Source organism: Myotis brandtii, unplaced genomic scaffold (assembly GCF_000412655.1).
Source record: "Myotis brandtii unplaced genomic scaffold, ASM41265v1 scaffold274, whole genome shotgun sequence".
NCBI classification, from domain to species: Eukaryota; Metazoa; Chordata; class Mammalia; order Chiroptera; family Vespertilionidae; genus Myotis; species Myotis brandtii.
The window spans coordinates 2,008,043-2,021,475 of record NW_005360425.1 but is presented as its reverse complement, the minus strand read 5'-3'; the positions used below and the strand labels follow the sequence as shown (position 1 = coordinate 2,021,475).

General features: G+C 48.0%; 2 protein-coding genes across 8 annotated transcripts in view; both read right to left on the bottom strand.

Annotated features, from left to right (window-relative positions):
* SH3D21 (SH3 domain containing 21) overlaps window positions 1–3,834 on the bottom strand; it is a 9,124-nt gene extending 5,290 nt beyond the window's left edge. For 3 of the 6 annotated variants that reach the window (XM_014541544.1, XM_014541545.1, XM_014541547.1), the window contains exons 1-11: window positions 3,538–3,834; window positions 3,107–3,206; window positions 2,790–2,947; window positions 2,640–2,703; window positions 2,301–2,419; window positions 1,990–2,080; window positions 1,756–1,811; window positions 1,590–1,635; window positions 1,340–1,440; window positions 1,136–1,222; window positions 908–950 (exon numbers count right to left, since the gene is read on the bottom strand). In XM_014541544.1, the coding sequence (XP_014397030.1) occupies window positions 908–950; window positions 1,136–1,222; window positions 1,340–1,440; window positions 1,590–1,635; window positions 1,756–1,811; window positions 1,990–2,080; window positions 2,301–2,419; window positions 2,640–2,703; window positions 2,790–2,947; window positions 3,107–3,206; window positions 3,538–3,819 (1,147 nt within the window). In that variant the 5' untranslated portion in view covers window positions 3,820–3,834. The remainder of the gene's footprint in view (window positions 1–907; window positions 951–1,135; window positions 1,223–1,339; window positions 1,441–1,589; window positions 1,636–1,755; window positions 1,812–1,989; window positions 2,081–2,300; window positions 2,420–2,639; window positions 2,704–2,789; window positions 2,948–3,106; window positions 3,207–3,537) is intronic. The other 3 variants (XM_014541546.1, XM_014541548.1, XM_014541549.1) reach the window with 3 other exon arrangements.
* Window positions 3,835–4,419: 585 nt separating this feature from the next.
* Window positions 4,420–13,433, bottom strand: part of THRAP3 (thyroid hormone receptor associated protein 3) — a 43,589-nt gene continuing 34,575 nt past the window's right edge. For both annotated transcript variants that reach the window (XM_005868592.2, XM_014541542.1), the window contains exons 7-11: window positions 13,045–13,129; window positions 10,953–11,140; window positions 8,358–8,553; window positions 7,757–7,900; window positions 4,420–5,952 (exon numbers count right to left, since the gene is read on the bottom strand). In XM_005868592.2, coding sequence (XP_005868654.1) covers window positions 5,731–5,952; window positions 7,757–7,900; window positions 8,358–8,553; window positions 10,953–11,140; window positions 13,045–13,129 — 835 coding nt within the window. In that variant the 3' untranslated portion in view covers window positions 4,420–5,730. The remainder of the gene's footprint in view (window positions 5,953–7,756; window positions 7,901–8,357; window positions 8,554–10,952; window positions 11,141–13,044; window positions 13,130–13,433) is intronic.

The window sequence follows — 13,433 nt, the reverse complement described above, 5'->3', positions numbered from 1 at the left end:
GATATAGGAGCACCTAAATATATAAAAAAAAACTTCTAGAGGATTTTAACGGAGAGATCGACAGCAATACAGTCATAGTAGGGGACTTTAATACCCGCTGACTTCACTGGATAGATCTTCCAGACAAAAACTTAACAAGGAAACAGTGACTCTAAAGGACACACTGGATCAGATGGGTTTAATTGACATTTATAGAACATTTCACCCCAAAGTTGCAGAATATACATTCTTCTCAAGGGCACATGGATCATTCACAAAGATAGACCACATGTTAGGACACAAAACAAGTCTTACAAGTTCAAGAAGATTGAAATCCTATCAAGCATCTTCTCAGATCACAGTGGAATGAAATTAGAAATCAACTACAGTTGCCCTAGCTGGTTTGGCTCAGTGGATAGAGCATTGGACTATGGACCTAAGGGTCCTGGGTTTGATTCCGGTCAAGGGCACATACCTTGGTTACAGGCTCCTCCCCGGCCCAGGCCCTGGTTAGGGCTTGTGCAGGAGGCAACCAATTGATGTGTTTCTCTCACATCGATGTTTCTCTCTGTCTTTCCCTCTCCCTTCTACTCTCCCTAAAAATCAATCAGGGGAGGGGGGCGAGGATTAACAAAAAAAGAAATCAACTACAATAAAAACATCCAAACACATGGAGGTTAAATAGCATGTTATTAAACAATGAAAAAGATCTAAATACACTGATAGCTGCATTTTCAAGACATACAGAGAAACACGAACATATTGATACATACAAACATTGATCTACATACATTCCTATCAGATCCTTAACCCACCAGGATATAGCTCCTACGTGGGTGTACTGGACCACTGGGGAGCTGTGGGTGTTTATGGACTGATGGGTCTCCCAGACAATGCCCCTCCAATCCCCGGCCTCCAGGGCACCCACCTGAATCTTGCAAAACCACTTTTCGTGGGAGCAACTTCTTGATCTGTGCAAAAAAGATGTATCAGAATCCGAAGAGAAGCCCCCACATTTCTAGGTCCACCCTCATTTAGGGGTGACCTTCCAGCTGTGTCCAGTGAGCACCATGACCCCTGACTTTGTCCAGAGTAGCCTGTCCACCCCCTGTCTCCCTCCACATGCACACACCTGAGTGTCTAGCTCTGTACTCACTGGGGGTGGTGGGAGCACAAAGTTGTCTGGGAAAACTCCTCTTCTGCCTTGAGACTCTCCTTCCCACCAGCCCTCATCCTCTGTGGTCTGGGAGAGAAAGATGCTGGGGAGAGGTGTGCCCGGTCCCCAAGCTCCTTCCTCCCCAGGCCCCACCCCTTCTCAGCACGCCCTTCCTTACACCTCCCCTGCCTGTACCTTTCATACCTTCCTCAGTACCTTCACCTCGTCCCCCTTCCGCAGTGGCAACTCATCTGGGGCCTCCGGCTGGTAGTCAAACAGGACCCTGTAGGTCTCAGGGTAGAAGACTGAGGGGAGTTCAGTCCTCTGAAGCCAAATCCCCTCCCCAAATCAGTCTTCAGATCCCTCCTCCATCAGCCTAGCTGGATCCTCACTTCCGGAAGTGAAAGCGGCTTTGGGAAGGGCTACCCAAGGGATTCTTTGGCTGGGTGCTCACCTGTCCGCAGGTAGTCTGGAGGGTTGTCACAGGTCAGGCTGCTCATCTAGTGAGGGCAGGGAGAGGGAGGAACAAGCTGAACCTCCAATCCCTCCTCCCCAACCCTCGCCGATGCCGATGCCCCATGAGGAACGCCCCACCTCTTTACCCACTCCGCCTAATTTACCTTGGGAGGTTGCTGGGGATCAAGGCTGATTGAAGGCATGCCTGGGTTATCAAGGCCTGGTGAAGGAAAGGGAGGTTGGAGGGTGTGTGTGTTAATTCATAGGTTAGGTCATAGAAGAGGTCAAAGGGGTCACAAGGTCAAGATGTGTGGGTCACAGGCTTCAGCTACTGGGAGGGTCATTGGAGACTGCAGTCTGGTCACAGGGTTTCACGGGGTCACAGGGTCCGGTCTCACCTGGGGGCCCACTGTCCAGCAACTCCACAAAGTTGGATGGAAAGGCTCCCAGCTGCCCATTCTTCTTTCCCAGCCACCAGCCGTCCTCAATCTGGGGAGGGGGAGGACACAGGGGTTTCTGGTTCTGCCCCCAAGAGTCTAGAAATCATACACTCCTGGTTCTGCCCCGATTCTGCCCGATGACCCCCTCCATCCTTGCTGCCTCACTTTCCCATCTCTGCGCCCCTCACCATTCCCATCACCCACCTCCCCTCACCCGTGGGTGTCCTCCATCATCTCCCTCACATCCTCTCATCACCTTCTCCTCTCACCTCCTTTATCACTTCCACAACCTCCCCAGCTTGCAACTTCAACTCGTCTGCCTGCTCCGGGCTGTAGCTGAAGTTCACTTTGCACCATTTTGGGGAGCTCCGCGAGTTGGCAGGGCGACCTGGGATGGGACGTGAGTGAGAACGCTGAGGCAGGTGCCCCAGTCCGCTGAGCTGGGGGAGGTGCGTACCTCCAGCCCCGCTCAGGGCGGAGCATTGTGCTTGAGAACCAATCACAGGCCACAGAGCGGCCGAGCAGCCCCGCCCACAGAGACGCCCGCGGGGCAAGAGTGGGCCGGCCGAACAGCGATGGCTCCGCGCTCCAGCCCGTCGGGCTCTTACCTCGGCTGCGCGCACAGCGTGGTCTCGGCGCCTCTCCCGCGCCGCGCAAAGTCTCCGGGATTTCCTGGAAATGAGGGCCCGGGAGAGGGGGCTCTCAGCTCCCGAGGGTGAGGGCTGAGACGCCCCGCCAAGCAGACCCCCGCGGCTCACCTGCACCAGGCGCTCCGGGAAGAAGCCACAGTGGCCTCCCAGCTCTCCGCGCAGCCAGCCCCGTGCGGGTCCCTTGCACACCTGTCGGACCACGTCTCCGGGCGCCAGACTCAGCTCACCCTCCTTCTGCGCACGGTATCCGGCCAGGACCAGCACCTCTGCGGGCGGAAGCGCGGCTCAGAAGGGCCCAGTCAAGGCCGCCTGGCCATGGCGCAAGTCCGGGCTCCGTGTTGGGGTGAGCGGGGTGGTGGTGGAGGTTTTTGTTGCCATTTCCACACGGTTGTGTAGAGGACCCACCCCAAACCTTCCGCACATACCCATCGCTTCCGGGACGCCCTCCAGAGCCGGGCAGGGAGGATAGAGCGATCCCGCGGGCAGCCGAGTACTGGGCTGGGTAGGCTGGGACGAGCTGTGAGACTGAATCCAAGGAGGCGGAGACACAAGCGGATAGGATAGGTCCCGCTCCAGGTGCTGAGAGTGGGTGTGGGAGAGGGGGCGGCCTGGCTCAGCAGGTTCGGCCCCCAACCCAGGGGTGAGGAATCCAAGGTCTCCGGCCAGTGCTGAGGTTACAGCTCCCAGGTCACAGCTCCCCCACCTGCTCTCACCTGAATTTTCAGTCCAGCTGCCTCCGGTCCTCCAAACCTTAGCCCTGAGGCTCCCACCCACCTTTGGCAGAGCCTTCCTGGCCTATCCTCTCCCTGCTGGCAAGCCTTTAGCTGCAGGGGAAAAGGTGGGGAGAGGCACATACCTGGGTGGGGTCCCCCCTGCAGGTAGGAACCGCTCCTTGGCAGGAGCTGAGTGGAAGGGGTGGTTGTTCTAGTGCCCACAAAGCTACTGCTGGTGTACTCTGCTTTCCCTGGGAGGCGGATATCCCTCCGGGCACCCGGCTAGTGCAGAGGAGGAAGAGCACAGACTCTTCCTTTGGTTTCAGAAAACACCTCCGGATTCTCCTTTCAGTGCCTCTGCTGGCTACAGCCAGCCCAGAGCTGGCAAGGGCTGAAAGGTAGGGTCCACCTAGTGCCCATCCCATGTGGGCTAGGCTCACTTTCAGGTAATCTTTATTTTTAATGTATTTTTATTTATTTCAGAGAGGAAGGGAGGGATAGAAACATCAATGACGACAGAATCATTGACTGGCTGCCTCCTGCATGCCCCCCACTGGGGAACGAGCCCACAAGCCCGGCATGTGCCTTGACTGGGAATCGAACCATGACCACCTCGTTCATAGGTCCACGCTCAAGCACTGAGCCCCGCCAGGCGGGCGCTTTCAGGTAACCTTGCTGTTAGTGGAAAACACAACGCTGCGTCTGTTATCCACACCTCTTGGCCCCCGCCCCACCACCTTGGAAGCCGAAGTCCTTGCTCATGCATGACACACCACAGTGAAAACACCTGGCTCTCCTGGGGTGTCCGAGACACAGGGTAAAGTAAAACCACTGGGAGGAGAATGCAGGCATAAGCTCCTCCCCAGGACAAGTGAGTGTGAGGCTGGTGAAGATCAGGCTGGGCTACAGTTTGAGTCCAGCCCCCAGAGACATTTTATCTTCCAGGTTCCCTGACGCTGCCATGGGAGATACCCGCCCCCACGTGCGTGTACACACACACACAGCGCGACAATGACCAGAGTCCATTTACATCTGCCACTTCATTTATTTATTTTTATTTGCAGGAGGAGTTGAAACAAATCTTTAAGGGGGGTTTCCCCTTAAACATGAATCAAGTAAAACCAACTTAACTATAGAAATGTAGCAAAGTAAGGGTAAAAGTAGCACAACAACCCAAGAGGCTAAGGTTGGGGGGGCGAGGGGAGAGAGATGGGTGCAGTCCGCATATACCATATGCGTAAGTGCCATATGATTCACCTGCTCAGGACCGCCTCCCCAGAAGGCAAGCACAAGGACCCATTTTAAGAGGATGTTTCCCCCCCCAAACATCTGAGAATGCTTCAACTTAAAGCTTAAGGTTAAAAAGGAAAAAAAAAAAGAGAACCCCACAAACCACCCAGCCATAACCACCTTCCTTAATCAATCATAGGAGTTTCTTTTCATTTTATAAAAAGATTAATAAAAAATATTGAAAAAATTATTTTCTCATCTTATATTTGTAAAGATAATAGAATTCAGAAGTTTCTTAGAAAACAGACCAGAAACCGTCACCCAGTTTCCACCACTGTTGCTGAGATCAGCAGGGCTAGAAAATTGGGACACCGGAGCTGCTGGTGGAGAATGGGAAGCCCAGCCCAGAAGAAATCAGAAAATATTGGGGGAGGGGGCACATGGGGTGTGGTTAGGAGCAATACCATGTGATACATGGCTACGCAGAAAAGGGGAACACAAGGTGGTCAGAAAAGCCTTGAACTCCTCCTCTACATACAAAACCAATTTTTACAAAGATCCAAGCAGTTGGTCCCAAACTGAGATGAACACTTCAATGTTTATTCACATGCTTTGTTTTCTCTTTTAAGAATCAGAATCAGAGTTGTCCAAATTAAATCTTTCTGCTAATGTTACTATATATGCCTAAAAAAAGAGGGCTTTAAAAACCAGGAAAAGAAATTAAAAATCATCAAATTAGTCCTCTTAGCTCCAAATGAAATGAAATTAAGAACAAAACTGGTTTCTAATAGGGAACAAACCAAAATCCAAGTATCGCTCTCCCCTCCCTGCCCCAGTCCCCACCCCACACACCAACAACAAATGAGAAACACAGCTAAAGCCCGATGTGCTGTGTTCTGCTCAAAAACTGGGCCTGACCCCAGGCTCCATGGCCAGCCGCCTCCGTCCAATGGGACACTGCGCCAGGGATGCTTTCGGCTACAGTAGCATTCTGCATGGCTGGTGGGGGGATTTTCAGAATCTTCTTGGGGCTCTTCTGTTTAGTTCTTCACCAGCCATTTACTAGCGCCTGTCCCCCTGGGTAGGAGCTCCCATCAGAATGGCCCCTACTCAGTGGTGGGCTGTAAATTGTCCTTCTCTTCTCTGTTCTCTGTCCCACTCTCGTCGTCTTCAATCTCCCCTTCTTCCCCGCTGAACTTGTCATGGGCCCATTTGGGGCTGGTGCTAGATTTCCGGAACATGAACCTGCCTCGACCTCGGGGAAAGGCTCCTCGGCCCCGGCCCCGACCCCCCCACTTCTCACTGCCTTCGCCTTCACGGTCGTCATGCTAAAAGGAAAGAAAACTGTCATCAATGCCAGAGTTAACAAGTAGCCAGAACCCTCTTCTCTGTACCTACCCCCAAATGTGACTTTCTCAAACCTATGTCCAGACCCCCTTTTCTGTCCTCCTCCCTATTCCCCACTCCAAAGACACTACTGATTCAGCTCCAACAGAATATTCAGTTGGGTACATTGGGAATGCTAAGGCAGTAGCTTGGGCATTATAATAATGATGATGATAAAATCTTCACTGAGCACAGAAAGACCTGTACATGCATTATCTCATTTAATCCTTACATCTACCCTATCATTATCACCCTCCACTATGCAAATGAGTAAACAGGCTTAGGAACTTTAACTCCTTATTATTTATTTAGTACACCACCTCTCAAAGGATGGGCTTGAAAATGCCAATCACACCAAAATATGAAACTGTGTCTGATCTGGGTTGTCAGGCAGCTAACAGAAGAAGCAGCACTCAAATACACATAGCTATACTACAGTTCTTCCCATCCCACCCTCGGTCAAGAACAGACAGCAAGACCAAGAGTCAATGAGTTGCTCATGGTCTCAGACTTAGTGGCCAAGTTAGGACCAGAACCCAGTTTCCTGTCTTGTATCTCCCATCTTTAGTTTTATGTAAGGAGGCAGTGTGGCAGAGTAGGAAAAACACAACCTACATCTCAAACAATCCTGCTCTGACCATTTCACCAGAGAGGAGACATCCAATGAAAGAATGAATGAGAATTTTGAAAAGTAGGAGTCGTTGCTAAGTCATCAGCCCCATGGCTTCAAAGAGTCTGAACCACCCACCCATGCAATAGGAGTAGGCTCCTGGGGGTCAGCCAGTGAAAGGGCCAGCTGCTTCCTACCAGGGTTGCTTGTTTACTCAGTTAAATGCATCAGGTGGGTGATGCTCCCTTAGGTGGCATGTAGGGGCAGGAAAAAGGGCTCCCACTATAGCAATCCCACTCCAGGACCTATCCTGGGCCCAGTCAACATTTCCCTAAATACAGACTCAAGGGTCCTCGTGGAGTCTCAAAGCAGCTCCCAGCAGCCCTAGAAAAGGGAAGGTGGCTGTGCAGAGCCATCTACACAATAGCCTGTTTCCTAGTTGTGCAAACGACAACTCAGACCCATGCCAGCCCTTCTCCTAGACGATGGAGACTCAGCTCCAGGTTTACCTTGATCACAACACTCAGAGGCACATCTCTCTGCTTGGATCTAAGCCTGCTATTAACATAGCAAGGCCAAGAGAGTTCACTCACTAGCCAGGTAATTCAGCCTAGAAGAGCCCTAACCTGAGGGAGGGGAGCGAGGTGCAGAAGGCGCCTGGTACCTGACACTGACCAACAGCCTAGATGAGAGAAGCCCCAGTGGCATTTCATTTTGGAGACAGAGATCCTGAGCTGTCTTCCCTGTCAATCTTGCACCAGCAAGTGACAGAGTGGAACTGTGGCTTAAAGGAAGGGTTACAGCTCTATCCCTGAGTAGAGACTGAAGGGAGGCCGAGACTGAGGGTGGGTGAGCAATAAAACAAGTCATAAACTAAAAAGGGAAGAGCAACCCTTCTTGTTTATCATAGAATCCATATATATCTCAGTTGATAAACCCTTGCGAGGCCAGGGCTGCCTCTTAGAGAATACTCATCCTGCCAGCACTCTACTGCCCCTCGACACATCCCCCAGTGCAAGATGCCTCCACACATATCTAATCAGTTCTGAACAGACCAAACATACCAACCAAAGCCTTGGTATCAGCTACTATGTGTGCCAAAGGCCCCGGCCCTTCCTGGTTATCCTGACACATACCAGGTAATACTTCTTGCTCTTGGGCGTGTACTCGGGGTCCCACTCCTCTTCCCGGCTTCTCTTTTGAAAATCATTGTTGCTGCTATTGTTGTTGTTGCCAGAGTAGTTGCCTCTGCCCCAGCCCCTACCTCTGGCTCGAAATTGCTGTGGCATAAAGAGGGGAAAAGGAACAAAGGACCATGTCAGGGATGGAAAACAACAATGCCCTGCATTCTGTTCAAGCACATTTCTGGCACAGAATAGTTGTCCTGCAGTCAATATGCAGGTCCACTGGTTTCTAGTCAATCCTTTTCTGTTTACCTAAGGTCTATAGCCTAGACAGAGGACAACATGGCACCAGGGCCTCCAGGCACAGCAGAAGTCAAGGTAAGTTGGAAAGTTCTGAGACTAGAAGTCCTAAGAGGCTTTCTGGTGTCTAGCTCAGCGATTATGATTAGTAAAATAACTACAAGTGGAAAGCCTGGGTAATGGGGAACCACAGATTCTGAGGTCTGTAGACTGGATTACTTATATTAAGGGCAACCAAACTGGCATTCTGATAATCACATAATTAGAATTGGTGGGAGCAGGTTAGAGAGAAGGGGTGACGGCAGGGTCTTACAAAGGTCCCTCGAGCTCTGCCTCCTCTTTCATTTGGACCCACAAAGTCTTTGGTCCCCAGTCTTGATTTGTCAAAGCCGGTGGTGCTCTCCTCTCTCTCCTCCGTTTCTTCAGTGTACTCCTCCGCTTTGTAGGAGTGGGATGACTGGGAGGAAGAGGATGATGACCTGGACCGGTCTCGTGTTCTCCGGTGCTTCCTATGAAAACAGAAGAGACAGGAAAAAGCAATAAACCCCTTGGCTGGGGCCTCCTGAATAAGAAGCACGGGACAATCAGGAATGTGTTTGTGATGAAGGCATTGATACAAGTAACTTTAAAAAAAAACCCAATTCATCCCACCTTACCCACCCAGGGTACCTGGGGAGGTCCCAATTCTGTCAGTCATGTTCACTGACACATCTACACTTGAGCCTGTGACGAACATAGGACATACACGTAAGGAACAAAACAGTCCATGGCCTCTGGCAGCTCAGTTAATGCATATGCATGAAATAGAAAGGCAGAAGAAAACTAACACTGTGCTGAGAGTCCCGTGTATATGGTACTGGGACAGAAGCTTCATATATTAGCATCTGTCTGTGCTTTCTAGGACTTTATTCTCATAGGACAAACACTACCTATCTCTTGGGGTTGCTCTAAAGATCGAACACTTTACATTGACATAGCAGGCACACAGTAAATGGCAACTCGGAGTATTCAGCAGTATTCCCTCATTTTTCAGGTGACAGAGCTGAGCAGAACCTGGATTCAAACCTACTTCTAATTATACTACTGCTCCACATACCACCTCACACTGAGCTCAAACAGGTTGTGTTATTAAGCACAAAATCTGGCAGAACCCTTCCCAGTTATTTCCCTACCTTCCCTTCATCTGGTGGAAATTACAGACTATAGCAAATCAGACTACTGCGATGAGTCACTGTCTGTGTACTAAAGGTCAGGGCCAGCCCTGCGTCTAGGGGAGGTTGCCTCTAAGGTGGCAGAAAGGCCAGGCTCCCAGGGGTGGAAAAGGACTTACAGGAAGAAGCCAGCCAAGGGGCAGTGGCCTATCATTGTCCTCCCTTCCCTCATCCTCCTCCATTAGGAAAAGCACCTTGCCCCTCCCCCACTTTCCACATGTGACAAACTCAAGAACTTAACTATTTGAATCCTACTAGCATTTACTCATAACAAGGGAAATCTAAGTTATTGTCATAGGATTCATATAACTCAGAGGTAGAACTCTGACTTCTAGAAATCAAGAGGTTTCCAAAAGGCTCCAGATTTGAATCCTAGCACTGCCTCTCCACGTGTTCCAGGGGAAGGAAAAACCAACCCGAAACACTTGAGAGGTTCTGCTCCCTTTCCACCAGGGCAGCCCTGAGAACTACTGTTACCACTTCCATATCCTATTGAGGAGTAGCAGGTCCTTTATCGATGGCAGCCCTGAAACTGCTGGGGCTCCTAATACACAAGTAACACACTGGAAAAGAGACAAAGTACAACAGAAGATCTTAAGTTTTGATGTCAGCCGGTACTTCTACGATCTTGGACAAATTGTCCTGAGCATAGCTTCTTTACCTTCACACCAACTATCCAACTGTTCTCAAAGGATTTGATAATCAAATGGATGCAAAAATGCTTGCCAGCTGAAGTTCAGAAACAGCAAAGGTGGCATTGTTTCTTATGGGAAGGTGTGGGGCTTCAACTTGGCTACATTTAATGAGACATGATTGATTAGTCATGGAACGGCCAGGCTGGCATGGCTCAGTGGTTGAGCATTGACCTATGAACCAGGAGGTCATAGTTTGATTGCTGGTCAGGGCACATGCCCAGGCTGCAGCAGGCTGCGGGCTGGATCCTCAGTGGAGGGCATGCAGGAGGCAACCAATCGATGATTCTCTCTCATCACTGATGTTCCTCTCTCTCTCCCCCTCCCTCTCCCTCCCTCTCTGAAATCAATAAAAATGTACTTTTTAATGCACATAGAAACAGGACCTTAGCATAAATGCTGCCCTATGAAGTTCAACAATGCTACCTTTGTTTAAAGAATAACCTCTCTTGGCCCTAGCCAGTTTGGCTCAGTGGATGGAGTGTCGGCCTGAGGACTGAAGGGTCCCGGGTTCGATCCCCAGTAAGGGCGTGCAGGAGGCAGCTGATCAGTGATTCTCTCTCATCATTGATGTTTCTGTCTCTCGCTCTCTCTCCCTTCCCTTCTGAAATCAATAAAAATATATTTAAAATAATAATAATAAAAAATAAAATAAAAGCTTGTCATTTTCAAAAAAGAAAAACAAATAACCTCTCTTGGAAGTGTTTGCTAACTTAGTTTTAAAAGCATTAAGAGCAACAATCTTGTCCTATCTAGTTCCACACAGTTTTGACCAGTGTTGTTACCTGATAGGATTCTGAGCCATTTCTAAAACATAACCTCCCCATGAAGATTTGAATCCCAAATGATTTCCCACACTCCCACAGCCCACTTAGCTGGCCATCTCCCAGCGGCAGGCCTTCTTTAGAGAAGGTTCATACCCACTTTGATAGGTTTGGTGAAGAGCCTAAAGGGGGCAGATGAGACTCCACTCAGGAATCTGAATGAGGTGACGGGCTCACGTACTTTTGCTTCTTTGATCCTTTATGGGTTTTCTCTGTTTTCTCAGCTGATCTTTCCCTCGAGTGGCTTGAGTCTCGGGAATCCACTGATTCTCTTGATTTACCTCGTTTAAGATCTCTCTCCTTATGTTTTTTACGACGTTCAATATCAAGGCGGAGATCAACAGGATCATCTTTGTATTTTCCCTCAGCCTGCCAAAAGAAAATCAAAATGAAGGTTTTTGGGGTTCAGGGCTGCCAACTCAACCACCCCATAAACTGTGGTTACTACTCCAATGGAGTGGTGCAGAGGGAGAACTGGGAGTGTGAGGCACCTCACCCAAGCTTGGGAGGGATGCAGATGTCCCAAGAAGTCACTTCATGAGGATCCCTCCCTCAGATCCCAAACCAGTTCTCTAATGTAATAATGGTAGCCTTCTAAAAATACTCTATATTGATCTTGCTTCGTTTCCTCCGCAGCCCTGTAATGAACTGGCTAGTCTATAATTGAGAAGGCCAAATCAGCACTAGAAAGTGGTTGGCTAAGGCTGGCTCCTGCTTACTCACCAAGAGTAGAAATGCATGTGTTACCCTTTTCCTACCTACAATGTAGCAGCCACCCCAAGCTTATCCTAGACTTGGAATCATGTCTGAGTACTGAGTCCAAAGACAGACAGTGGGAGCCTTAAACAGCCTTCCTAAATGGTTGGTTATACTGAGAATTTCTCTAGAGAGGAAGTATCAATAATGCAGGGAGTACCATAATTTCATAAAGTGGCAAAACCAGGTCAAAGGTTATTTTTTAAAAAAGGAAGAAGAAAAAATCTTCTTCTAGGAAGTGTAACCATCAGGGCAGGGACAATATGACCAGCACTGCAAGGGTCCCACAGTTCTCGGGAAACTTAGTGAGAGCAGAGATGCAAGGTGACTTCAAGGACATTACACACTAGGACTTGTCTCATGGGATTAACACCTCCCTAAAAGAGCAAGAACTGAGCAGTTCACTCTGTATTAGAAACATTTCACTTACACTAAGCTTTTTGTTGAAATAAAAGTTTAATTTTAACAGGAGTGGTAGGTATTAAGTTTATTGTATCTCCACTGTTTTGGGTTGTTTTTTTTTGGGGGGGGGGGGTCTCTGCACCCTCCAAAGACTAAAGAAAAATTAGACAAAAGCAGGCGCTGCTCCCTCAGGCGGTGCACACAACATCTCTAATGAGCTGGGTTTGTGAGGCACAGATGAGATATCTTCTGGGTTTCAAAACCTTGCTTTTCACATGTTATTGTCAATCTGGTGGACACTTCTTCGAGAAAAAGAAAAGGGGATGGGAGAGAACATAGATTGTGCAAGAGTGCCTCTCATCACATTCAACCAACAAGACAAATTTGTTTAGAAAACTTGAAGATTAATTAAAATTTTTAGAAAGGTTTCAGCAGCATTGGAAGAACCATCTCTGATTTTTAAATTTCAACTGTATATGTGAATGAAGGTCAATAAATACTAAGATTTTTTAAAGCCTCAAATCTAGTATTTCACATTAAAAGAGTGCATATAAGCTTTAACCTCTTAATAACAGAGTTTTTACGTGCACATCCTTGCAAATGTAGCTGGGCTATCAAAGTAATGTTTAGCTTCAAAGTAACAGTAACCAACAGATGACAGATATGGTACAATGTTAGGAAAAACTGGACTAGCTGTTTAAAACAGTCTACTAAGTTAAGATATGAGTATTTCACTCTCCTCTGACATGCATGTCTTTTTTAAATCATGGTTGGAAATAGTGCATGTATATAGTTGATTTGATAATACTTACAAGCAGAAAAATATCACAAAAAGTTTCTTCTCTCATCATGGGCACTTGTTCCAAAACTCCTTTTTTTTTCTCAAGCTCACCTCAATAGACTTTGGGGTCATTTACCATATTCTAACCACTTCACAAAGGTTGTTGATACATTTAATAAAAATTAACCCTTTGTAGTTCATTTTTAGAATTATGCCCATCCTTAAAAGAAAAACACAAACTTAAGTAGAGAGTAATTTAAACAAACACATTTCTGTCAAGTTCATGCCCAACGCACTCATTTTGTCGGAATTACTGATCAAAGCAACAGTTCACCTTGTAGCCAGGTTCCCGGGGACTTTTCATTTCATCATGAGCCAATCCATGTTTCCTGAATGTACTGGGGGAAATGTCTATCCTCCTAAAATTTAAAACACAAAAAATTTTAAATGTCCAGTGTGACTATAATACAGGTAGTATTTTATAAGTTGGTAATGGAATCATAGGCATTCCTTTTTATTATGTTTCATGACTTACATACATATTACTTATATTCTTTGCATTCTTACCCTCTCCCATAGGTATGCACAAAGCACACAAAATCTAAAACTTCTCAAACTCAAACAGTAATGCTACATCCAGGAAGGCAGACTCACAGACAAGCTTATGATTTCAAGTTCATATCAAGATTATCTATAGAGCCCTGGCCCGGAAGCTCAATTAAT